The sequence below is a fragment of the Ammospiza nelsoni genome, chromosome 5, assembly GCF_027579445.1.
Source record: "Ammospiza nelsoni isolate bAmmNel1 chromosome 5, bAmmNel1.pri, whole genome shotgun sequence".
Classification (NCBI taxonomy): domain Eukaryota; kingdom Metazoa; phylum Chordata; class Aves; order Passeriformes; family Passerellidae; genus Ammospiza; species Ammospiza nelsoni.
In genome coordinates, this window is record NC_080637.1 from 64,434,845 (window position 1) to 64,462,566 (window position 27,722).

The 27,722-nt window shown below is 45.9% G+C and overlaps 1 protein-coding gene across 2 annotated transcripts in view; it reads right to left on the reverse strand.

Moving 5' to 3' along the window:
• The window catches only part of HIPK2 (homeodomain interacting protein kinase 2), a 127,142-nt gene that overhangs the window by 74,779 nt on the left and 24,641 nt on the right, over window positions 1-27,722 (reverse strand). For both annotated transcript variants that reach the window (XM_059473107.1, XM_059473106.1), the window contains exon 2: window positions 9,672-10,770. In XM_059473107.1, the coding sequence (XP_059329090.1) occupies window positions 9,672-10,770 (1,099 nt within the window). The remainder of the gene's footprint in view (window positions 1-9,671; window positions 10,771-27,722) is intronic.

The window sequence follows — 27,722 nt, forward strand, 5'->3', positions numbered from 1 at the left end:
AATTCTTCTTATCCTCTCAAGGCTTCAGCTGGTGACCTTAAGCTGTGTAAGTCACTAGAGTTATCTGAAAACTGCCCCAAGCCTCTCACACAGGTAGAAATTCAGAGATAACAGTATAACTTTCAGCACTTTTCATGTCTTCGCAGGCCTGGGGTATTACACTGCTTTTGAGAACTTCTGCTTCAAATCAGCTACAAATGGCAGGGTTGACAAAAAACCAAAATAATGGCAAGGAGCTAACTCAACTCTTTGAACTACAGAATTTTCAATTCAGAGTCACTTCAGTTAGATTCAGATCAATTCCACCACATCTACCCTGCCTCTCTCCCTGAGCAGAAGCCTTTGGAGACAAACACTAGATCTGGTAGTGGAAGGTCAAGCTGCTACTCAAGAACTCACAGATTACCTTCCAGCCCATCACAGAAGAGGATGCTGTCCTGATGGAAATTTGCCATCTCTGGCCTTGAAGTCTCCAAATAGCAAGAAAGGTGGAACTTCATCTTCTTTCCTCCCACACCTTTCCTTATATGGGGAACAGCAACTTCCAGGTAACCATGGTCTGTAAGGGGATTCCTCCTCTGCCCTTCCCCTCGCTCAGCTCCTAGAGCCTCTCCCTTTTTACTTCTTCCTCTTAGAGCTGTGAATCTCTCACTGTGGCTGAGAGATGATATATATATTTGTATGGATGCCTCTCTTCTGCATTTCTTTTATCCTTTAAAGCACCACAGAACAACTCCTGCATGATCTGGCCTGAAAGGCAAAGGACATTTCCTTGAGCATCCCTCCTAAACAGGTAACAGCTGTGGCTACAACTCAGCTTAAGTCAGGCCACAAGATTAGTGTTTTTCCAGCAAGATAACCACTCTCAGCTGCTTGAGAGTTACTCCTTTTACCCAGCATGACCTGGAGAAGGAGGTAGCTACTGAGCTCCCACCTGAGAATAAGGTACCTTTACATGAGCTTAGGCTAATTTGAGGCATCAGTGCAGCAAATGGTTTGAGAGGACAGAAACTGGGGACTGGAGTCATGTCATTCAGGGATCTGAAGCTGGGGAATGTATAGCCCCATATTATTTGTTGCATCTTCAGGTAATTTTTCTCTTCTGGTAACGACTCATTCATTTATAAACCAACACGAGTCACTTTTCTAACCTCATTGCTAATAAGCAGCAGAGCAGAAATACTTTCTAACCAGAAAATGCTCTTCAGTGTAATTCAGCTCTCCAGTACTGCTGTGCTGGGGCCTAAAACTTGTGAACCTACTGAATGCACAGGCATCCACACTAAGCTTCCTCCATGTTACATATACATCTCTTGCCTGCACTGAGCAAATGTACAGGGGGAGGTAAAAACCTGATAGGATTTAAATACATGGTACTTGAGCAAAGTATCCCTGAAATCCTGTGCAAACTGTGTTGCTAATGCTTTTTCATACTCAGAAGAGGATGAGGAATCTCACTGCTCATAGTTCTTTTATTTTCACACTTGGAGCACCAATCTCATCCCAACAGCCCCTCACCTCATTTTGCTTTTCAGCAGCCACCTCTGCCCTTGGCCAGCTACTGCCCTGACCCAAATACACATTGAAATAGATGTAGGAAGACATAGAAAATGCTTCTGGTGTATAAGTGTGACTGCAGTGCACTCTCCTTCACTGGTCACCTATTGCTGGAGTCACATCTGTGGTCACCACACCACTGCTCCTATCAGCTGCTGCTGCTGTTTTCACATTGGAGCTGCGAACAAGAGCACTCTCTCCCTGCTCTGCTTCCTTTGCACTTGGTGAGGAAGTGACTTGAGTGGGAGGAGAGAAAGGAGGGCAAACACAAAACCACTGAAGTAAGCAGCTAGAAGCAGAGACCAAACTTTATGCTTTTCACACACAGGCAAACAGGCAGCTCTGACTGCTGCTGGCTCTCTGCAGCCCTGTGAGTTGTACCTTCACTCACATTGTCACTGCAGCCTGTTGTCACCACACTGAGCTTGGTCACATCCCAGCCCCTGAGCTGAGCACAGTTATCTTCACCAAAACACTGTGTGTCTTTTATGTACCACAGAGATGGTGTCTGAAGTGCTACAGCCACTAGCTGCAAAAGGAAGGGTTTGATTTCTTGTAGGTAAATAGTTCTTTTCAAATAAAACAAGCTGGCTATTTGTACCTATTTCAGGCTTGCCCCGGTACAGTAAATACAAGAGTGACCTTGATTTTTCACATCATTTCACCAGGCTCCTGCCTTAACAGGACTTACTGTGTTTGTAAAGTTTAAGAGAAGAAAAAGAGACAGCAGGAAATCCTGTGACAGGCTTGTTTTGGTGGTGATGAGACAAACAGTAGGAGAAGAAGAAAGGGAACAAAAAAACACCAAAACCCCATAAACCCAATACCTGTAGTCATCCTACAAGTGGGGGTAGTGTGACTTCCAAGCCACTCCCTGATCCTCACAATGTTACTGAAACTACTCTGAGAGCAAGAGTAAAGAAGGTAGAGAGTAGTTTAGGATTCTCTGCTGGGTTTAAAAGAAGGTTTGCGATGTTCAGGTTAAGAGTTCCCAGCTGACTTCAGGTGGTGGTAAGAAGTGCATTTGCACACTGCCTCCCCTCTGCAGGCCCTGGAAGAAAGCACATGGGGAACTCCTTCTTACCCCATTTGAAGTGTTATTTGTTTCCAAACTGTAAGATATTGCTTTTGGGGAGGTCAGCCCTAGGCATGGGACTGCGTGGCACTGGGTGGTGCAAACGGCTCAGAGGGAAGGTTTGCCTAAAGGGGTCAGTTGTGGAGTAGGGATGGAGGGAAAGAGGAGCACAGCTCTAAAGTCACATCCCTCTGGATGGGATGTGGAGAAAATGAGGTGAGTTACCCTAGTTTGGGCAGGACCTGTGTCAGAGCTGGTGGCTGACCACAGAGCCCTGCTCAGCAGCCACATCACCATGGCTCTGTTCCTGCTCCCTGCCTGCCTCCACTGCCTGGGCTGTGGGCAGTGCCTCTGAGGGTGAATGGGGCTGCTTACATCCAGAGGACTCCCTTTCCCTTTGGGGGCATCACTGATGAGTTTAAAACCTGCAGCAGCCTTGGGAAAATTACATTTACCTTTTTCTCCCCAAGTTTTGTTTGCTACCCAAGGGGTAGCGCCAGCTGATGGAAGAGCAGTGCTTCCAACCCTGGTGCCTGCCTCTGGCTGTGCTCACATACTCATCTCTGATCCAAAACACCCTTCATGACTTGATCCCTGCCTGTGGACACTTGATTCCTTCCTTTCCAGCCACCAGGACAAAACTGAGATGTGCAGGAGTAATTACTGTCAGTGCCCCATCTTTGCCATACAGGAGCTGTTTCCAGAGAGAGAAGAGGGGACTGAAAATTATTGGCTGAGCACTTGGTTGTGATATTTGATTTTCCACCTCTCAGACACAGATGAGGTAAAAGGAAACAGCATGAGACTTCTGCCTTCCTTGGTCTACCAGAGCCTTCTCTTTGCTGGGGAAAGGCTCCCTGTCAGGCTCCTTGCAAACAGACCTTTGGTACAAATCTTCCTGGGCCCAGAGGCACGTAACTGGGCATATTTTATTCCCTTGGTTAATGAATAAACAGAGCCCTCCTGTGACAGACAGCCTTTCTGACTCCACACAGGGACACAGGGCTCCTCTCAGAGCAGCTGGAGCTGGGCAGGAAGGTGCTGTGGCAGCCCAGGGAAAGGGGCACATCACCAGCTTTGAGAAGATAAAGGAGGAGCTGGCCTGTCTGCTCAGAGCAAAATAAAAAATACTCAGGGAAATAGTAAGAAGGTTTCAGCAGAGAAAACACCAGGGAGGGTCTAGTCTGAGGAGATTGTTTAGGCTGAAATACAGGTTTTTCTGTTTTAAATTAGACCCCAGGTAGGGAGTTCAGACACAAAGAATCTCCAGCTGGATGCACCATGAGCACAATGTTGGTTTGCCATCCCTTCTCCAAGGTGACTTACACAAAAAGGAGCTTAGCAAAGAACCATCTTTGCTTGAGTTCTGTAAAACCAAAAACCAACTTGGCCTGACCATTCCAAAGGTGGGTCGAAGCCAAAAGCTTTCAACTAAATGTCTCTTGCTTTCCAAGACTTGGTAGTCTGGGTACAATAAAGCTGAGATTCAATTAATCCTGATGTTAGTTTTGAAAACAAAAAAATCCTGTTGAATCTTGATTCTGAAATAAACAACTTCAAATTCCAATGGTCCTTGGGAAAGAAACTAACAACTGCTTAAAATAGTGTACTTAGAAGTCTGCTTTCCTCCACAAAGTCTTCTGCAATGTATTGCCAGTTTTGCAAGCTTGCAGTCCTACAGGTGTGATTATCACCAAGTGAAACCAAGGTCAGACTTTAGCAATGAACTTTGTGGTTTCACTCCAGTCCCCACAAGAAACTTTCCTCCTCAAACCAATCTGCTCTTTACCTTGGAGAGGCAGAGTCAGTAAAGCAGTGAATGTTGCAGGTAGGAATGAAACACACTGGCAGTACAATGTGGCTCCCACAGCTGCAAACACAGTCAAATCTGAGACAGATATTTTTGCAACTCCAGAATGGCAGAAGATTTTGAAATACAAGTGCATTGAAATATAAGTGTTGTACAAGGACATAGCAGATGCCAATTCAGTGAGCAAACAAAAAAGCATAGCCCATCCCTGTGTCATTACAACTACCTCATTTAAAGGGCAGTTTTGACCAGAATGACACATTTGTGAGTCACACAATGGGGAACAGGTTGTGACTTGGCTCAGAAATCTACCTTGCTTTGGCTTCCTGTCAGCACAGCTGAAAGACCAATACCTGTCATGGCACAATGTCCATGTGTGGCAAGAGGGACCCAGTTTAACCCCCTGCATCCCTCAGGACCTGCTCTCACCCAGCTAAGCATGCAGGGCCAGTTAAAAGCCACACCTGCTCACTCTGTATGGGTGGTTGACAACATGCACGTAGCCCTTATGCATGCATGTTTCCTTGCAGAGTCTGAAACCAGACTGATAAACACCTCTTCAAACTGGTACTCAGCCTCATTCTCTGTTATCCAAACATTTCATCAAAGGTCACTTACCTACAAAGCAGACACCTCAACCCAAGCCAGACAAGCCACATACCAAAAGCCTTTTGAAAACAAGGAACCAAACCTGAATTTATTCGCTAATAGTGAAGGGGTGACAGCCGTTATTTTATACCTGCAATATTTTGCAAATTCTGAAAATCTCATAAGGTGATTACACCATTAACTAGCAAAACACTATCATCCCCAAGGTGCCAACACAGCAGCTGTTTCAGCTGAACAGCAAAGAAAAGCCAAGAGGGCAAGGTAACAAAGCTGGGAGTACTCCCATGAGCAGCCCAAGTGCTCCAAGCACCCCCACGCTGCCAGCCCACGATAGGGAAGTGCTCTTGTTCCAACAAGGGATGACTTCACCTCTGCCTCCACCACCCCAGCCTCCCAGAGGGCTGTACCCCCTCTTCCACCTGGATGCATGAATGGGGGCCCTGACAAAGATCCACCTGTTGCAGCCTGAGCCCTGCATTTCTTAGGATATGGGTGTTCCCAAGAAGCTGGCCATACATAGCTGATCAACCAAGAAGAGATCTCTCTGGGCATTCATTCCTCTGACCCTCTGCAAAAGGGAGATCACAGAAATTACCTCAATGATCTACCCTTCCAACTGCAGCATGAAAAGTAAAAGAACCACAATAAAATCCCAGGAAGATACCCTGTGATGCAGAGGCCATCACAGCTTTTTGATCCATTACTCTGTGAACAGGGCTTCATTTCTAGCTTATGCATGTCTGGCTAGACCTGCCAAGTGCAGCACCCTGCTCCTGAACTCTGAGCTGGCAGAGCAGCCCTCCATCATCAGCTTCAGTTCCTCATCTTCTCCTTTAGACACATCCAGACCATGGCTGCATCACCACAAACCTCTCTGAAGGGTCAGTGATCTGGCCCAGGTTGATGCAGCTGATCATAAGAGACAAGATTAAAGACTATGGTGATCAGGGGGACAGGCTGGCACCCCTCTCCTAAGTAAGGGACGTTTGGATGGCCACCAGTAAGATCCTACACACACTGACTAATGTTGTCATTATGGTGCAAGAGTTCTAATGTCATTACATTGCAAGGGTTCCATACTGCTAGAGTTTTGTACCTCCTTGATGTTCCTTGTAGGCAGCTCCTCCAGGCAATGACTCCTCCTTGTCCTCACAGCAGCCAACTGACTCCAGCTCCCCTCAGCCACCCAATCCACTCTTTTATAACACTCTTCTTATTGGCTACAGGTGTGGCCTGTTAACATTAGGCCTGCTCCTAATCCTTAACAATTGGCTCAGCTGCAACTCTTTAGGGGGTAAGATTGCTTTCTATACTACCTTTATTTACTTATGTTCTATCGCCCTACAGACTAAGGATGCCACTTTGTACCACAGCAAATTTTGCACCCCTGGCTGCAGATGGGTGGGCAGAAGGGGGATGATCCTCTTCACAGCACTCCCCCTTTCAGATAACAGCTCTGACCACAGGTTGTGGCTGCGATGTTCTTTGTCACATCAGGCAGGGCCCATGGTGTGACCCTCCTGGGGCTCCTTCCCTTCTCTGGAGGCCTGCAGCAGGCACTGGAGGCACAGCAGCATTGCCCTCCCAGAGAGGGATTCTTGGCAGTGGGGCAGTTCCTGCAGAGCCCACCTCAGGCTGTCATGTTCTGCCTCCCACAGGCTCCCTGCCTGCAGGAGCAATGGAGAGACATCTCCTGAGTAGTGCCTGTGGCAGCAGATCTAGCTTGGAGGAGGCTGTATCCTCTTAAGAGAGTTGGGAGCTAAATTATTCTCGACTAAAGACATTTTAATCCCATTTTTGATATTTTTCATCCTGCTCTGTCACCTCAATACCATTACCATCCTTCCATTTGCTTAGAAACATCCCTGGTGGGATAGAAACAGCTCTGGGTTTGGGGCACCCAGCCCCTGAGGGTCCCTGAGCAGTGCCAGCAGCACAACAGCAATCTGCCCACCATTCTTCCCACAAGAAAATGGGCTGAGGGATCCTGTTCATCTTCAGAGCATATTACACAGCAGCAACGGCAAATCATCCATGGAAAGTCTGCCACCAGCCATGGGGCTCTCTGGTTTATGCTGGGTTATGCAGATTCAGGTCAAGAAAAAGCCTAGAGTTTGTTTAAAGATATTTTGTCTTCCAGGTTCGGGAGAAGAAAATGGGGCTATCATTTACAGGAAGAGGTAAGGCCTTATATTGCTCTAAGAAGGAGCAGGATCCCACACACCTTTCAATCCTTCAAAGGATTTGGCCATCACATTCTCAAAAGCAATGATAGGAAAAAGAAAAAGCAAGCTATTAATAAAATATGGAGACAGCTTAGGAATTTGCTTGTGAAAGTCCATGATGAAAAACCTCCAGCTGAGATCCAGCCTGTACTTTATAGTCCCCTGTGCTCTGCTTCATCTTTCCTTAAATGCATGGGGCACAGGGCTTCTGTCACTCCTTGAGCATGACTGCTTAGAGTCTGAGATGTTTCACTAGTCTGAGGAAGCTTTTCCTTCACATCCAACTTAACTGTGCCATTTCTTGAAGGCATCCCCTTGTCTTTTATACTCTAGCAAGCAGAACAAGTGTAAATTAAATGGAAGACACATGAAATCTTTATAAAGCCCAGGGTTTCCCCTAGCATGAAAGTTCTTTCATTTTAGAGTGGAAGGGGTCTTTACTCTGTGCTGTATTTTCCCCATCAGAAAATGAAGAAGAACATAATTTTTCCTCATGACTTGAATTTAGCTTAATCAGCAGCCCCCTGCTGATGTAATTCAACCCAATGAGATTTTTCTTTTTTTTTTTTTTTCCTGGTGAGCTGCTGCCCCTTTTCCCCTCCTCCCACTAATTCAGGCATGGAAAACAAGGGAGGAATTAGACAGAAATTACTATCTATCAAGCTCTTCAGACTGGGCAGGAATAACATTTAAAATATAAAAAGCAAATTTTATGAAGTCTTTTCCTCCCCAGAGACTGCCACAAAAATATTCCTTGTTTGTCACTGAGAATGAACCATTTTTCTCTTTCATTTCTGCTTTCTGTCACATATTTCATTTTGGCTGCCCCTTCTGTCTTTCAGCTAGGGACATAGGCTGCTAACACAGAATCACAGGTAACTCAACAACAAAATGCCTGTATTATCTTTCTTTTTTTTTATCCTAGTCTGTCAGGTAATTGCAACTCTAAAAGCTTTTGCATATTTACCACAGAAACATGTCTCTCCTGGAGGATGGGACTGTCATCAGGTAGAATATCTTATTTAATAAGCCTCTTCTAAGGTATAAACTAGGGCTGGGGATTTTTTCCTGGCCTCCTTCAGAGCAAAGGACAAGCAGATAAAGATCAGCTGCTGCAGTGCTACACTAAGTTCCTGTTCCTGTGAAAATTAACCCTCTCCAAGCTCAGAGTTCAGGTAGGCTTTAAGCCACTGTGAAATTAATGAAGTAGGAAAAGGGTCTGTTATCAATTCATGTTGGTTTTTCAACTCCAGTTCTCACCATGTATGAGACAGATTTCTTCTTTATTTACAAACAGATCAACTGCCCTGCTTTTTTGTAACCCATCTGATGAGCCGTGGATGCTGCCAGGACTGATTCTCATTAAATCCATCATGAAGAAGGATCAGATTTTCTCTCTTTGCCCTTGTTTCACAGAAGTACAACAACAAAAATGTGGTCTGAACATTTCTAAATTCAGCTGTTATCTAAAGGCAAACTCCCTTCACCCCCTTCTGTATTTCCCCCCACCCCTGAAGCAGCAGTAGAACTGCTTTTCTTGGTCCCTACGATGCTGAATCAAGCTGACTGCTACCAAAGAGAGGGTCTGAGAACATCTGCAAGAGAGACTTTGTGTCTTGGATGACGACAGAGGGTGAGGATGCCCTGCCAGGGGCTATAAAAAGAGGCTGCTCTGATGAAACTGTTCAACAGGCTGAAGAGGAATATACCTGGTTCACACATTTCACTTAGGGCACACCTGTGCTGAGGTCACAGCTCCATGCTAGCACGCAACAAAGCACTGAGTGGGAATCAACAAACAACAGGTCCTCACTCCAACACCAAATCACTGACAATACTTGCCTGGAGGAGAGCTAAGAGCCAGCCAGAAGACTCCCATTGACTCAGACCTGTGTGAAAACTAACCCTTGACAAACCATCTTCTGCATTCATACAGTTTTCCTGTGGGCCAGCCTTACACTTGTTAAGTGCCTGGTTTCATATATGAGTACCGACTAGAAGACACATTTGAGATTGTTTGATTGACTGCTTAGGTTAAAGTAGCTTTGAAACCAAGAACCTACATCCATTGACCTGGAATGGAGATGTGGACATCCTCTCTCCTCGAAACAGTTCCAGAGAGAACAAACTGATAGAAGTGAAAGACTTTCTACACTGTAACTGGCAAACTCTATTTTTGCAACACTTCATGATTATCTACAAACTTACAATGGTTTTCAATGCAAGGAAAATCCAAGAGGTTAGGACATAATTTTTTCTTACCGTCAGCAAGCTATTCTAAGAGCCATCTCTGTTTAGAATTAAGGGATGAATCTCACTCATTTAAATGAATGCAAGAAAATTCTCATAGGTAAAATACTTCTCCTAGTAGTGTTACATGAGCCCAGTCTCTTACCTGTAGTATCTGGATTGAAGGTAAGTAGAACACACAGCCTTAGACACATGGCTAGCTGAACCAAAGTCTATGACCTTGACCCTATATGGCTGTCGGGATGGGTCTACCAGCATGATGTTCTCTGGTTTGAGATCAGCATGAATCAGTCCCAGGCTTTTCAGCTTCATTAGGGCAGTTGCTACCTGCTGGAGAATTGGTCGAATGTACTTAAGGGGCAAGGGACTGAATTTATTTTGTTTTAGGAAATCATAGAGGTTCTGCTCCAACATTTCAAATACCAAGCATGTGTGATTCTTGTGCTGGAAGCATTCATAAGCACGGACAAAGTTGTAGTCATCCGCGCTTTCCGTGCTCAGCCGAGCCAGGATGCTCACTTCAATCTGGCCTTGCCGGGCATAAGAAGGATGGTTTTTTAGGATCTTGATAGCCACAATCTCATTAGTGCCACGTTTCCAGCATTTGACTACTTGTCCGAAGGTTCCACGGCCAAGAAACTCTAACACTTCGTACGTGTTGGTCATGGAACAGAGCACCTCATGTTGCACCAGCTGGTAATCCCCTTCACTGTTGGAGCCACTGTTTTTGGAAGTGGCCGTGGAGGTGGTGGCGGTGGCTACAGTGGCCCCACTGGCATTGTTCTGAATCATTGGCGGATGCTCCTCGATAATCTGCACGCTGCTTGTGTTCTCAATCTCCTCGCTCTTGCGCTTAAGTCCACATTTTTGGTAGGTGTCCAGAAGGCTCACAGTGCTGCGACGCATCAGGTTGTGCGGCCCGCCCAGCGTTTGCCCAGACACCGCGACCACGCTGGAGGTGCTGTTGGCAGATGTAACCACGATGTGCCCCGTGCTTGCTGGGAAGATGATGGTCTGCTCGTAAGGGATGCTGGGGTTGGGGATCTGCAGGGAGGCGTTGACGGCTGCTGCGGCGGCTGCTTGGGAGGACTGCACGTTCTTGCCCTGGTTGTAGACTTTGCTGTGTGTGCCGTACCCAGTCATATCCCAGTTCGAACTCGGCTCCACTTTCAGTTTCTTCACGCTACAGAAGGCACTTGACTGAAGGGTATGAGGAGAGAAAACTTGCACATGCGAGGCCATACCTGCAACACAACATCAGAGTGAAACCACTGTGTCAAGATGCTTTCCCCAGCTTTTTTCATTTGCCCAGTGGCAGGAAAGGGAAATGGGATAGAGACTTCAGATACATTACATGCACACACACAAAAATCAACTTCTTCCAGAAATATGTATTTGACACAAGTAAAATATTATGCTCTAAAATAAATCCTTACCCCAGATTGAACTATACCAACATAAAGATTTCTGCTCTCTTGCTCTCCCCCTTTTCATTTTTAATGACAGGAATGTGCATGTTATTTTTACCTCCTCTGCCTAAAGACTCCTATTCCCATTGTCTCCAGGAATATATGTAGCTCTCTGGAAGAACTCATGTCAAATACTGCAAAGTATTCTGACTACAGAAGCCAAATCTCAAATCCTCAGGCTCATCCAATCTTAAGCAGTTTGGTGGATCTGACTTAAGCCCTCCACTTGTGCCCATAAAACCACTGTGCACTTTCTGGCCTGCACAGAGTGAAGATGGGACCAGGAGATGATACACTGTGAGCAAATGGAGGTGCATAGATAAAGCTGAGGAGCCAGAACAGAAGAAGATTGCTTGCCAACTCTGTGAGTGGGAATTGTGCACAATGCTAGTCTGTGCTCAGGGACACTGGAGATGGGAGTTACACAACATGAGCTTCACTGTGTGCTGTCAGTGCTCCCAGATTTCTAAAATTTTGTTCATCTATTCTGATTCACAGTGACAATACCATTACCGGGAAGCAGATCCCCTGGAAATGAACAGCATTGTTTATGAAGCAACATACACATTAGCATGTGGCAGAATTAGCTCCTAATATAGCTTTATTTCCACAGGAAAGACAAAAACCTATTTTAATGCAAGCTTATTTGGTTTCAGAAGAGTTAATGATCTTCTAAATCCTTTTAAAAAAAAACCCCAGACCACCAAAAAACAACCCCACAACATCATAACCAAAGTGAAAATAATGCATCACTGAGACAGACTTACTGAAGAATTCTGAGTAATATTCCACTGAAACAGAAAAAGTGCCTATTCAGAGAAGAAAAGATGTGGTGCACGGGGAAGGGGACAGCTAAGTCCTGACTTGCTGCCAGCTTTCCCTCCCCAGGGTAGGGATAGTACTGCTGGGGCAAACATTTTGTGAAGAACACAAATCCATGGGGACTTCTGGGGAAGGAATCAGCACCCAGCAGGAGTTAGAGCAGAAAGGCACAGCCTCCTTCACCCTTCTATCTGTCATCAGTGTTTCTTTTTAATAAACCAGAATGACTAGGGAAGAAAAAGACAATATGCTGAGCTGGCACCATTGTTGAATTATTAAGCACAAACATAACCTTGACTTGTTTTCAACTTTAAAAAGTTAAAGGCTGAATGAATGCTTCAGTAACAAAGCCACAACAAACTCTGCAGTGCACATGGATGACTGCTTCATGTGGAGGCATGACAGTATCTGACTTGGTCTCCCCATACTTCACTAGTCCCTGTTCCTCTTCAGAAGATTTTCTGGAGCTCGTGTGTACACAGACACACTCACACACACAGGCATGCATAAACTTACTCATATAGAAAAATATGAATGTCACTCCACACTCACAAAGCTCGGTAGTCAAGTTAACAGATCTAAACACACCCAACTCTCTTTTTCCACTTAATTCCCAGCAGCCCAAAGGCCAGGAGGGGCTCAGGAGAGGGGTGCTGTGGCAAGCCAAAACCAACCATGAGTAACTACTCAGAACTAACAGGCCAAGCAATCACTCCACTTTGCTTCAGCACCCCTGCCTTCACTCTTTCAGCAGTGATGAATTTCTGAGGACAGAGCAGATGCAGAAGAAAACCCCTTCAGGACACATGGGGAAACCCTCCCCTGGGCTTGAACACAGCACACAAAACCCCACTGATCCCAGTCTAGCAAGGAAGCCCTGCAAATCATAGAAACCATAGCATGCTCCCCTCTGCAGACATGACTCCTGTCTCTAAGTGGATTTAGGATTGTTTACTGTTGTTCCTTTTATCCCCTGCTACCCCAACCTCCTGGGCAGCAATTTCCAAGGTTGCTGCAACTGGACATTCAGACACTCTTCAGCTCCTTGCCCTGCTGGAGAAGTACCTTCTCTGCTCTCTCCTTTCCACAGGGCAACGATGCTGTCACGAATGCCATGGCATGTGGTGGGTGGTAAGCTCAGAGAACCACATCAGTGCTACTCAACTTGTCATCCTGGACACAAAGATCGTGTGTGAGTGAGCCAAAACCGTGTTTGTTTTTCCACTGATTAAGAAGAATCACGGTGTTCCTTCGAGTACAGTACTGACCTGCCTGGAGAGAGGGGGTGGTTTGATGTATGTTTTCCCCCTGGACGCAAATAATATGGCAGATGTAATTGGTAACATATTGTGGATCTAGCAGAGGTGTAATTTATAGTTTTATGACTTTCATTCCACGGCGTGCTTGAGCAATCTCTCTTCGTAGAAAATGAAAAGGGGAAAAATGACTGACGCAGAACAAGGAGAGACATTCTTCCTGCACTCTCCTCTAAAGATAACACCAAAAGACTGAGGCATGGCAAATTAAAGTCAAGGATGTGAAGCACACCAGCTGCAACTTTCTCAGTGCCACTGTAAAAATCAGGATAATCGCCACCATTAAGGGACAGGCTTTCAACTGGTGCAAACTGGCAGGGCTCCACTCGATATCAGCTGACGCTAAAAACAAGGTCAGCAGTCACTCAACATTGTCAATGTCAGATGGCTGCTGCCTGTGCCCTTTGGTGAAACGAGTTGTTGTTAGGGACTGGTTTCCACATCAACAGCCAGCCCCTTGCTGTCCCTGAAACACTGCTGGCAGCCTCAGCAGCGGACAGGAGCAGGGGATAAACACTGACTCACCCCAAAAATGGAGGGGATGAAAGAAGCAGTGCTTCTGTGGATAAAGCGAGGAGTTCAGACTCCTCTGCTGCTGGTGCTGCCCTCCTCAGAGGTTATATCTCATCACAGAAAAGGTTTTTTCTTTTTCTCTAAAAAAAGAACTATGAAATCTTCTTCCTTGCATCCAAAATTATTTTCTCATGTTTGAGGTTTTAAGGGCATGCATTGTAAGGAAAATAACTCAGTGAGTTCTTGAGCAGAGTCCGATACCAAGAAATTACAGGCTGATTGACAGCTTGGTGATGGGAAAAGGCAGCTTCTGCAGAAAAGTAATTTTTATTGCAAATTTTCCTGTGCAGTTAATGCGAGAAAAACACAATCCTAAATTTCCTGAGGACACAATAAAACTGTGCTGGTGGCATGTTGTTTCTTTCAAAAATAATTTTTGCTCCATGGCAATAGCAGGAGTAGTAATAAATGTGAATAAAAGTTGGATGGTTTTGTTACAGGAATCAAATTCCTCATTACAGGCTGTAATATGATTTACACCTTCAGCCTTTTGATTACACAGGCTGACAACAGCTTGCCACAACATCCATGAGGGAACAAGCCAGCAGTAATGGGGTGAATCACAGCCCAGTGGCACCAATGTCTCAGAGACAGTGGGAATCACCCCCAGGGATTATTCTTGCTCCTGGGGTCCTGGAAAAATAGAGGGGCCATAAGCTGTGGAGGAATGGAAAATGGGATGTTTCACTTGGGAAAAGTTCTCTTAACCCCCATTCACAGGTCTGACAAGAAACCTCCTATGCAGGGCTGGGCCTCTCATATCACTTCCCTTCTCTCCAGGAAGATCCAGCAGTCACCTTGCTGCATTTTCCATGGAATGCCCAAGGCTGGCACCTGGCTCTTCATCTTTCTGCACCCTGCAAGCAGTGGAGGGAGTGAGGATACTTGGCATGAGCAGCTTCACCCACTGAGCATTCCTGCCCACCTGAAGCCCAGCTCAGCAGCCCCACCGACACCACCAAAAGCTTTGGCTGGACTAAGCCAAGTGGCAGTTCCAACTGAGCTGGTCCCTGCCCTGGCATGGGTGCCAGGGAAGCCTCTATTAGCCAGCCAGGATGAAGCCAGGATGCCACAACAGCTAAATACATGTCCTGAAGAGTGTAAATCTAAGTTTTATGTCACCCCTGAGCATGGTGAATCTCTGAGCTGGGAGCAGAATCAGGGTTGGGCACCATGCATTAAATAAAATTGATAGTTCCTTTCTTTAATAATGAGTTTAGTGTAGCCATTTAAAGCTCTCACAAAACTGATAGTAACTGGATTTAATGGGGCCTTCCCTGTCCTTGATATGACTCACGTAACTCCTCATAGCATCTACATGAGCTGAAGTAGGTAGGGTGCAGCCAGGGGACAGTGTTAAAACAGCTGGAATGACTTTTATTTAAAGACTTGAGGTTTTTTGTTCCTGAGAACTCCTCCCACGTCAGCTTTCACTTAATAATAATTTAGCAGGTGCTATTTACAATTCAGATGTCCCTCTTCTGCGTGCACACACAAATCACGCAGCCGCCCCACTTGTACTTCTAACAGGTTTCAGGAAAGCAAATGAGGTACAGTTCCCTATCCACCCACGTCACCCCAAAGGGCAAAAAATACACTTTGGGGACTAAAGAAAGAACAGTTTGGAAGTCTCTGATGTTTTCTTCTGGTTTACTCCCAGCACTCACTGCTGATTTTTAAGTGTGGCCTTTGAGGTGGCAAGAGACCAAGCTGGTGCCCGGGATTGAGAAGGAAGTCAGACCTTCTGCAGTACCTGCAGAGCTGCCAGTGCTCTGTAACCAGAGGCTGCTTCCTGGCTGCTGCCAGAACGACAGAGCCTGCTTGAAAAATACTGTAGAGAGCACATGGTGTGTGTTCAGCATATAAATGATGCTCGCAAGACAATACTGAAATAAGTATCTTCCACTCCTCCCCAGAGAGGCACAAGCCTGCAAACCCATACACACACCCAGGCTGAGAAGGCAGTGAAAAGGGGATCTGCCAGGTATGGCTAATGAATTGCACCTTCAAAACAGCCATGTCTCATGCACAGCACCCTTCTGCACAGCCTCTGTGTGGCTCCTTTTGAGGCATTGTCCCCACACCACTGCACTCTCAGAACCTCCTGAAAATTTATGTCCCTGGAGGCTACACAAATTCTTTCTTTTGTGCTGATGAATGTTTGGAGACAACCTCACAGCAGAGCTCAGACTGCAACAGCCTCAGCTCCTTCCTGTTCCTGGTGAGCCTGAGATGTCAAGGGGGCCTTCATTCCAGGTGAAAATTTCCCTGCCTTCCTGTTCTGCTTTTCCTGTCCTGCTAGTAAAACTGTCTCAGCCTAATTAGTAGTTTTCTAAATGTAGTGCACAGCAGTTCTCAAGATGCAAGATGTGACAGAGCACATCCCCAGACCTGGAATCAAACAGCTCCAACCTGCCATGTTTGATCCATGTCTTATGGCCAAATGAAAAAGCAAGACTTCCCAAAGCACAGAGTAGCCATAAACAAAGCCAAATGGACAAAGCCAAGCATCCATCTCCTTCCCTCTCACCCCCATCCAAAAAGCACATTCCTCCAGTGCCATGGCCAGGGCACCCTCATCATCATCACCTTCAAATCCCTTATCTCCCCAACACCCCAACTGCCCTCCTACATGTCCCTCTCCTGCATTTATAGCATCAACAACCCTGCCTCCTGCTTCATTCTGCACATCATGACTTTCCTTTATAGGTATGATGAAAATTATCAACAGGACTTAGTACTCCTGAGCATGGAGATGGTGTAGGCAGTTACTCCCCATCGTGGCCTGATCAGGTTATTTTGGCATGTGGATCAGGATATTGCTGTTTTTCCTCACAAACCATCTTTATTCCCTTCCTCACTCTCCTTTTAACTCCTTAAATCCAGGGCAAATTGCCTGCTGGCTACTGAAAGCTTTCTTAGCTGTAATTTAGAAACATTACAATTCTTACTCATTCTTTTGGGGTGGGCTCAGGGGCAGATGAATAACAAGCTGTTGGCTCCTCTGACATATCCCTGATTTTAGGCACATGAAGCAAAATCTCAGGGACAAATACATAGATTTGCATTTGAATACTTTATTACACCTCAGTGCAAGATTCATTCAGGGTCACCTCCATCTCCCACTGGAATGAACTGCAGTAATGACAAGAGATATTACAGTTTCCTCAGTTAATCACATGACTAGTTTATGTTTCACATTATAGTTAATTAACTATGCAACACCTGAGAACACAGGTTAAAATACACCTCACCAGAGGATGCCCATCACTTCCTTGTAGATGCTGCAGTGACTGGACCTGACACCAATTTCTAGGTCTTGGTGTGAGAAGGTCCAGCAGTCCAGTCAGTGCTCCCCTGAGCTGAAAGAGAACCCCTAGATACCTTCTTATGGGAAAACTGGGCACAGTTGGAATAGTGCAAAACTCTTCAGGATACCTCAGTGTTACTGTGTGGAAAGCAAATGAAGGCAACAAGTGAATGCAATTTAATAGTCTACAGCCTTGACAAAACAGAGCCAGACCCCAGTAAGCAAACACCCCTCACCATGTCTGTCAAAGCTGACAGAAAGACAGTCACCTCTACAGAAATCATGAAATGACACTGCAAACACCCTACCAAGACATCAAAGTGCTCTCCAGGCATAAAATGAGAAACCTGGAAGTCTGCAGTGCCCTGTTGGGTCTCTGGGGCTTGAGAAGGCAGATCATAGCCCTGCCTTGCTGAGCAACAGTCCTCCAAGCCAGGGAGGACTTGTGGAGTCCCAAGAACAAAATGAGGTGGTAAACAATAAAGATGGAGGCAGGGGCAGCACCTGAAAGCCTCCAAGGTCTGCATGAGCATGTGAAGGAACTTCTGCACAATGTAAGCATAAAGACATTTTAGGAAAGTGGGTGTCAGTAAAGACAGAAAGAAGTTTTACAACCAAATGATCAGTACTCCCAAGAGCCTGATCAGAGGAGAAGAAAGTGTGCTTGGGAGTCAGAGATGGGATGAGAAAGAAAGAAAAAGATGAGATCAGACAGGTGGGATTGACAGAAGCCCTGCTTTGAAGCTTTATCTTTGGAGGACACTGAAGGATGTCTAACAAATGCTTTGCTGAAGAAATCCCTCGTTCAGATTTCTTGGAGAGAGGCCCAGCAGAGCTGAGGCAAGCGTGGAATGCTTGGCTGGGGCTGTGCTGCAGGCTGCTGGAGAACCCACGAGCAGCACCACATCTGTTTAAAGAGCTGAAGACTGCGGCAACACCCACAGCACCACTGAGAATGAGGCATGACATGATGAGGCTCCTATAATGCCATGCTTGAATGAGCTCCTGAAGCACTGGGTACAGCCAGAGGAGATGGGGAAAACAAGCTACCAAGGAACATTTCCTCATCCTCCAAATCAAAATGGAGCCGGAAGAGTCCAAAAGCAGCTACTCACATCAATGGGCCAGGTAGGAATGTTTGGCAGCATCATATGTGTTCAGGGCACCTTCCTCCTTCCCATCTGTCCTCCACCATCACAGAGTGGAACAAACAGTAACCACAGCATTTCAGCATTTCTACAGCACCCAAAGCTCTGTAGAGCTACACAAGACAATCTCTGCAGTAAATGTGAAATTGGCCATAGTTTGCCTTGTAGTCCAGTGTAATGTCTGGATCCCTGCATTTAACCTCCAAACAGGGCTGTAAGGCAGGAGCCTCTAGATTCCAACAAGCTGCATCTCTGATTGCTACCTGCTAACAGAGTTCCATCCTGAAAGCAGAGCTGAAAGAAGGATGACCTTGGCATGGCTCTGCTTTTGAGGCAGCGCGGCTCAAGTCTCTGCTGCTCATCTTCCAAACAGAGGTTGACCACAGTACCCCATCCTACAGGGGAAAGAAAGGACTTTCTCAACCTTTCTGACCCCAGACTTCACTGGCCACCCTACCTGGCCCTCCATTATCTCAGATCCTGGGAAAGGGTACCAAGGCCTCTCAAAAAGGAACCAAAATTACTCAGTTTTCTTTTGCTGCTCTGTTTGTGCCCCCCCTCACCCACACAGCACTGGCACATTTGTGGCTTCCCACAGCTGCCTAGTGGAAAGGATATTTTGGCTTTTTCCACAATGGCTGTCTCCCCACCTGGATGACTTTCCACCTGTAAATATTAACTTTATAATGTCAGTGACTCCAACTGGCCTGCAAGTGTGGTGAAACCACAGGGAATGCCAGGCACCTCACATACCTCACTTGTTAGAAACAACACTGCTTGTGAAGGCAAGACATGGGCAAGGCTCACTGGAGTATCTGGATGAGTCTCTCACTCCCACAGGATTTTTTTCTAACTGTTTTATTTGCAAAGAGGCCACTGCATGACATTCAGCCCCTGCTTTGTTTATGAATTCTGAAACTCAGACCAAGCTCTAGCTGGGCTGAAAACGTCAGTTTGCCTATTCACAAGGTCCCTTCCTTCATTTGGTTTCCATCAGGATACAGACGTGCTGGAGAGAAACAAGTCCCTGGTGAGGTCTGGATGGAATACACAGGATCTGGCCGGCAAAGAAAGACGAAGATACAAGGAGAAAGGTGGGGAAGCTGGGCACAGGGCTCTGACAAAACAGAAAATTGAGACAGACTGATTTGTTGACCTCCTGACAGCCACATACTACCTTCAAGTAAGAATGACCAAACACAAGACCTACAGTACTCTCAAACATTGAGGGTGTGAGGTGTTTTAGGAAATGAAGAGAAAGGATAGTGCAGGTCAACCACCAGACCTCCAGTTTAAGGAGTTGTAACAATTTTGTAAATAACCTGCCTTCCCATCATCACACCTGACCTGCACAGACAAAAGCCTTCAGTTCCTCAGTGAAACACCTTGAGCATTTTCGCCGTCTTCCAGACTTTAGGGCCAAGGAAACACCCCCAAAGTTATGGCTAAACAAGTCAGCAACCTTTTCTTGCTGTCACCTGTGGCTTTTGGTTTGCATTCCAAATAGGACTATAAACCCAAAAAGGCACGATGTGAAACGGGCTGTGAGCTGGAACCAGAACAGGCACAGTAGGACTGAGCCAGCTGGCCCAAAGCAAAAATCACCATGGAGACACAGGGTGCAGGATTGGGATGCGGACTCATTTCTCCCCAAAACAACTGCCTTTCTTGGCCTATTCACCTTTGAGACTGGAGAGTGGCTCTCATGTGAGACATAGTGATGGGGAGCTGCTGCAGCCTCCATGAGAACGCAGGGTGTTGAAAGGTTTATCTGTGGGAAGCAATGATTCTGTTTGCTGTGTTTGGGGTTGTGCTGACCTCTGTCATACAAAACACACGGTCACACTCAGGCACACACAGACATGTAAACACTTGAGATGACCCACGAAGGCAGTGAATCTCATAATCCCCAAAAGAAATGAGTGATGCTACCCCAAGCAATCCTACAGAAGTGCCTCTGGACATCTGCCTGCCCCACTGCTGCCTGGCTTGCTGGGGCTGGTGCATGCCTGGTCTCCTGCTCTCTTCACATCAACTTCATTTTTAAGCAAGGTCTAATGGGACAGAGGCCATTTCAGCATGCAGAGAACAGGCCTGTTTGGCCAAGAAAAGACAGCCTAGGTGATGTACAAAGCTCTTGCTTACACAGAAAAGCCCCCTGATTTAGGCATGAGGATAACCCACATGAAAGATTTCAGAGCCTTGAATAGTAAACACCCAGAAGCTCAGGAAAGGCTATCTACCTGAGAAAGGAGGATATAAGGCCCTTGTGTGTGATGAAGAAATTCAGGGACAGCACTAACAGCCTACTCCCCCTCAAAGCTCTAGAAGAAAAGAAATCAGTCCAAGGGAAGTCATTAAGAGAAACAAAACAATAAAAATCTCCACCTGTATCAGCAGAACTCCCTGGCTACCATCAGTCTCTCCCCCAGGTTTCTCCTTTGTGCAGGATATTATTATTTATTGACATATTTATTTACTCAGCTCTGCAGTGCTTAACACTATGGCTGCTGGGCTTCTTGCACTGTCAAAATTAGAGCATGACAGAAGAGGAGTGAAGCTAAATGTGGAGATCCACTACGATACAGGCCAAATGCCTTCTGCAGTGGGAACTCCACAGCCAGCCTGGACAACAAACACTCCCTTGGGGTAACTTTGTTCCAGATCACTCAGTGCTTTCAAGGCCCTGCACAGCACCCCACAGAGCACATCTCAGGCCCTGTTCATGTGCTAGCCATGAGCACCTGCTGTGCGGCACTGCTGCTGAAACCAAACCTGCAGAACCAAAAATCCACAGCAGAAAGGAGAGATGGCTGCAGATGACAAACCAGCTAAAGGGGCTGTCAAGCCTTCTCCTCATTCCTGATGCTACATTTAAGAACTGACGTGTCACTTTGCGCCTCCAGCAGCACGCAGCCACTTGCCCAACCTCTTCAGAAGCATCTTCTTGGCACTGCTACAACTGTTTTGCAGCCATGTGCTTTCAACTCAGAACATTCAATTCTTTCCTTTTCCTACGCAATGAAATGAAAGGATTCAGCTCAGATGCAGTGGGACAATGAGTTCAGAATCACCAATGTGTCGGTGATGCTGCAGCCAAGCTGTCCACAGTCACACCTGTGGGTTTTGACTAACGATGGAAGTCTGGCCAAACTGAGTCATGGGGGAAAGAAGAGTTTCTGGGAAAATAAGCTCTGGATTATTTTCTCACGAGGAGCAAATATACCACTGTTTCCACAGGTTCCAGAAAAAAAACCAGATTGGTAACAACTTGTGGTGAAATCACAAGAGCTTTTAGGACATCCAGGAGAACACTGGGCATCTTAGCTTTGCCATAGTCATAGAAATAACTAGGGAGTAAAATGGCCTGGGGTGGGCCTATGGGTTTTGCTAGAAAAACTGTGACACTCTCAGCAAATGATAGGGGGAAACTGCCATTAAAAAAAAATAAAACCCAAAACAAAAGAAAACAGCCAGGGGAATTTAGTACTAAAAGGTCCTGTGAACTTTCATCAGACCTTATGTACTCAAAACTCACTAAAAGCTTTCCAAATCCATATGGATGAGAAGTAAGAGGAGACTGAAAACTAGATGCAGCAGAAGCACAATAACTGTGGAAAGAGTTTCCGTGGGAAGCAGCAAGTTTACACCCGGTATAGATGCCCAATTAATTCGATGTTTGCAGTACTCCTTTGTGGACACAGTCCTTGGTTTTGGTAATTTTTTGTATCTGAAAATAGCCCCTTTTCCCTCTTTAGTCCTTCCTGGGCTCATGGGAGACTGAAATGAGTCACCAGAGGATCAGCTGAGTCATCCAGCCAAATCTTGGAAAGCAGTACAAAATGTGTGGTCATCACATCCTCAATTAAGACATGGATGACGGCAGCACCCCTAGCAACCCACCATGCATTCAGCAGAAAGGGCTGGAGACCAGTGACACCATGAGCTGTCACTGTGAGCCAGGCAAAGAATGCCTTAAATGAAACTAGGACAAAGCAAACAAGAGCTGACAAACATGGCCAGCATGCTGCCCAGTGGAAAAGGACCTGGGAGTGCTGCTGGGCTGGTGGCTGAACATGAGCCAGCAGTGGCTCCAGGTGGCCTAGAAGGCCAGGGGCATCCAGATCAGACACTGTGTGGCCAGCAGGGCCAGGGCAGTTACTGTCCCTCGGTGCTTGCCACTGATGAGGGAGCACCTCAAATCCTGTCTTCAGTTCTGGGACCCTCACTAGAACAAAGACAGTGAGGTGCAGCATGTCCACGGAAGGGCAATGGGGCTGGTGAAGGGTCTGGAGAGTGAGTCCTATGAAGATCAGCTGAGGGAGCTTAGGTGGTTTAGTCTGGAGAAGAGGAGGCTCAGGGTTAACCTCATTGCTGACTACAACTACCTGAAAGGAAATTGTAGCACATTAGGAGGGAGTCAGTCTCTTCTCCCAGTCAATCAGCACCAGGGCAAGAGAAAATGGCCTCAAGCTGTGCCAGGGCAGGTTCAGGCTGGACATTGGGAAAAATGTTTTCCCTGAAAGGGTGGATAAGCATTAGAATGGGCTGCCCAGGCAAGTGGTGGAGTCACAATCCCTAGGAGCATTCAGAAAACAACTGGAATGGCACTCAGTGCTATGGTTTGGTTGGCATGGTGGTGTCCAGTCACAGGCTGCATTCAAGGATCTTAAAAGTCTTTTCCAGCTTTAATGATTCTACGGCTGCTGGTCCTGCACCTGACACAGAGCCCTTCTCCATCCAGTTTCCCCATTCCAGAAGCATTAGGAAAAAGGGATGGCCATCTCCATCCTCCAGATCACGAGATATTCCTAGCCCATCTTCCAACTTCTATGAACCAAAGTTCCAATTCATCCAATTCCTCTAGCGTATCATCAAATCTTAACAAGCCCTATTTCGATATGCAATCTCCCTGACAACCAAATAACTGTGACCTTTTAAGAACAGAGGTCCATATTTCATTTTTATGTCTATTATCTGCAGAACAAAGAGGAATGGGGCAGTTGCTTTTGGGAAGAGAAAATGTATTTACCAAGCAGGTTTTTTATGGTGATTACAAAAGTTTAACAATCAAATTCAGGACAGTTGTTCTCTTTATGCTGTCATGGAAAAACAGCCCCAGTTTTCAGGGGCTGGGAACCCAGATCCTGCACTGATTGCTTTCACCCTGAAGAGCTCATCCCACAAGCCACAGCTGAGCCAAGCATGGAGGACCCTGAAGGACCAAGGGGTTACAGGAACAGCACATGTGGCACATCTGTAGTACAGGTCCCTCTGTGGTTCATCCAGAAAATCCACTGGCTGGAGGCTCCCATGACACTCCTTTCACCTGGCCAAGCACCAGCAAATGGTGCGCAGGTACTACATGCGAAATTACACCAAACAGGTTTTCATGAAACTGCTCAAAATTTCCCAACTAATGATGTCACTCCTGTTTTGTCTTGATTCTTCTCGTCAGCTCATCCCTGGGTTTCAGCAAGGCTGTGATGTATTCACCTCGCTGTGCCTCTTCTCCCAGCATTCTGCACCTTCACTCCTATTTCCTTTGCCAAAAATATAAAAAAAAACTTTAAAAAAAGGAAAAAGAAGAGCTGAAAGGTTCAGATGGGGATCAGTGGATGATGAACTCCACAAGACAGAGTAGCACTTGACAGAAGCAGGTATAACTGGTGTAAAACACAGGTTTAAGTGAAACTCAAGTAAAAAGTTACAGAAGCTATTAAAGTACCTAAAATCCAGGGGGTTTTGGTCTCAGAGTTATAAGAGCCTGGTATTATTTAGTCTTTTAAAGGCTCAGTACTAGAGACTCCAAGCTGTTGAAATGCTAACTTACTCCATGCTCTACAGAGAGAAAAAATAAATGTGAAACTGGATCCTGACAGCACCACTAGATCCCAAAATTGACCCTCCTGCTTTCTGCTCTGCCTGCTCCAAAGAACATGCTATTCCTGGAGGAGTTTTAAAACCGAAAGCCCAGGCAAGCGTTCTCATGCCCTCTCCACTTCCCAAAGCTACGGCGAGCAGCTCGCTGGAGCTGCCCTCCCACACACATCACCCTCTGGGTCCTGGCACTTGCCAAGAGCTCTGCACTGGCCCCACGGGCTGGCCTGGCACCAAGCACGAGCAGAGCAGCAGCCGTGGCGCGCGGCTCAGCACGCTCGAGCTACAATAAACCTGTCAGACTGCGCGAGACATGAATCATATGGACTGCCACAACAGCAACCCAGCGTGTGCTAAAGCAAACAAACAAACAAACCAACAAACAAACAATCCTAAGACATCTCAAAACACAGATGTAGGTAAAAGGCACTCTCCTGAGGCTGCCAGCGCAGTTATACTACAAGGCAATCCTGGAAAAATATACTCTCTCCTGACTTGTGACAACTCAGAAATGCTTCAGCAGAGCTGTAGTGGGGGGGCCACAGGAAAGCAGGACCAACAGGGCTCACTGGGAAACTGGACCCTGACCAAGCAAATGCCTGGGTTTTCCAGGATGCTGGGAGTGGGAGAAAACACCTGTAGCAAAGGCTCAGTGGTCACCAAGGGATGTGGCTGCAGAGGATGCTCAGGGTCTTCTGGAAAGCACATCTCCAAGTGCACTTAGTCAGCTGGAGGTGCTGCTTCTCTCACACTGGCCAGGAAGTTATGCAGCAGAAACAAGAGCATCTTTTCCTGCTTAAGGTTTTCCTGTAGTCCTTGGTACAGCCATGAGACCTGAAGCATGGAAAAAAATGGTACAAGTGCATCTGAGGGACTTGCATGCTGCCTGTGCCCTTCAGGGCAGCCTTGGGAGTGGATGACTGCTCCATCCATGCTTGTGGGCCATCAGGGCATACCATTTCATACCATGAACCTGTGCCTACACTTTGGATGTACATGGATTTTTCACTCGTATCATTGCAATACAGTCAATGGGTACAGTGACCATTTCTCCATCCTGTTTTCCTCCCTGCTATTGAATGATCTTGCGGTGTCACCTCTTAAGACACAATCCTCCGAACACTCACAGACACCCCTCATCCTCCAACAACTGCAAGGTTGTTGAGATGAGATGAGTTAGGCAGACAAAAGCACAGGAGAAAGGTTTATGGCCAGTCTGTTTGCTTTTCCTGGCAGATCCAGTCCAGAGACTTCAGCTTTTCCAGGTGACAAGTGTCTTCCAAGACAGTGTCTGCATCACAAACTATTCTATAAAATCTTTATTTAACTGCTCCCCTAGGACTGCTGGCTAGACCCTCACACTACTGCCACATGTGCCTGTGTCTGAGTTTAAGCACATGGATTTTCTGAACTGACTTCATCAGGACGACTCACACACTGAAAGCCCACTCCATAGCAAGAACAGTGCATTAATCATCTGCCCTTGGGTTTTGAAAGGGAATTTTTGTGGGAAAAAAGCAAAAAAAATTCCATAAAACTTGTGGATACAATTCAGGTATCCAAGTGATGCATTAATCTAAATTAAACCCCTCTGCTGTATTCTCCCTTTTACAAAAGCAAGTTCTTCTCTACAAATGTAATCTGTGGTTAACTGTTGTTAACTTATTTCAAAAGAAATCCTGTGGAAGGTAAAGTTTCCAGTACCTGTGCCCACCCCACAAACAGCACATTCAGAAAATCGACATTTGGTTTTCTTGCAGATTTTTCGTTCCCACCCTTCTCCATGATTAGCAATATGGATAGAAAAACATTCTCTCTGCTCTTGACAGAGTGGCTGCTGCTGCTGCTGCTGCACGTTCTCCACCTGGAGTGAAAATTCTCCGTTGTCACGGCAGCCAACAGTGATGTCACAGACTGAGTATTGTGACTTCAGCTGGAAAAGGAGCAGCAGAGCAGATGAACTCTGAAAACAATGATATTGTTTTGGTGTAAACACCAAAACCAGCCTTCAAGGAAAAGAGGGAGAAAAAAAAAGAAGGAAGTATATATAGATATCTGACAATTATGGTTTTCTCGAAGAAGTATAAATATATGAAAAATAGAGCTCTCCCTAGACAAGTATCCCAAAGGTCCAACTAAGTACTGAAAGAATTGTCATTTTGTTTCTGTTCTGTCAAGAAATGGGACCATTTCAGGTTTTGAAATACAAGTTTTCTATTCTTTTCTTTTTTTAGTTTTGCTTTTAAAACCATCTTCTCTGGTCATTGTCCCAGAATAAGCAATCCACATTGCTGTGTAAAGAAATAAGTCTCAGAAAATAATGCACATGTTTCCAAATGTTTCATTAATCCACAGGCAACTTGCAAATACTGCTGTCTGTCTTGACAAACCTTTCTGAAAATTCACATGCAGAAGAAGGGGAAATACTGATAGGACTTCAGTTACCACCTTCTCAGGGGACAACACAAATAATAAGCAGTTCCCTCCCCAAAGTACCCTAATGATATCCTAGCTTTACAAAAAATTATGCTTGAATATTTTTCTGAAATATAAACTTGCCATGCACAGTCAAAATTAAAAAGAAATATGGGGCATTTTAAAGAGAAATTCCATGGGGAAAAGCAACTGTGAAATAGCCAAACATCAATTATGAAAACCACATCAAGAAGAGGCTCTTATGCACGGGCTGAAGGGTTTAGGGATTTCAAGAAAATGTGCATCCTAGTTTGACTCATAATGTAGGCAGAGAATGAGCAAGTTTCCTCAAAAACAGCTCAGTGAGTGTGTAACCCTTTAAAGTCACAGTATCTACACAACTTTCTTGTATCTCACAGCTCCCAGCTGATGGCAATCTTTGCTCTCCATGCCCAACTCCTCCACAGGATTGGAGATGGATTACGTTCATCCTAAATTAGTGCAGAAGGAACAGCTGATACTACTGTGACATGGGCAAACTTCTGAGGTGTGCACTACAGCCACCCCAGAGCTTGCTCATTGGTGCCATTATCACTATCCCAACTGCAAACCTTCAATCAGAGCTTTCTCCTCCCCTGCTGCTGCCCACATACAGCTCCACAGGCTGTGGGCAGCACTGCTTCCCTCTACTTGAGGGGAGAACACAAATGTAAGGAAAGCAAAATGTAACAAAATGAACAAAGGCAGAGAGATTTGGGGTTGATTCTGCCTGTGAGTCAAGTCTGGATCATTTTCCCAAGTTTAAAAATTATGGTCTCATGAGGGTACCATTTGGTACTTCCACAGGGCAGGATCTAGGAGAGGGAGTACCCTGGGTAAAATTAGGAAATGCCTTCCCACAAGACCCAAAGAAAAAGCAGTGGCATGAACCTGTTCTTCCTTAAAATAACTTGCAAGTTGCAAGTGTTGGTTTGTGGCATTGCTGTTCAATGGTACAGAGCATTATTAGAGAAAAACAGCATAAACCAGACAGTTGTCATAAGGGAAAAAAGGTATCTCAGTTCATTTGTGTTTTTCCTCCAACCCTGAACTTCTATCTCGAGGGTCACACTTGCTCCTACAGGGAATGTATGGATAGAAGGCTTCACCAGTTTTCCTCTCTGACAACAAACAGCACCAAACCCTTTCCTGTCTCTTCTCCCAGAAGCAACAGCTGTTTATTGTTCCTCATTCCCACACTGCATGACCAAACAACTACACAGA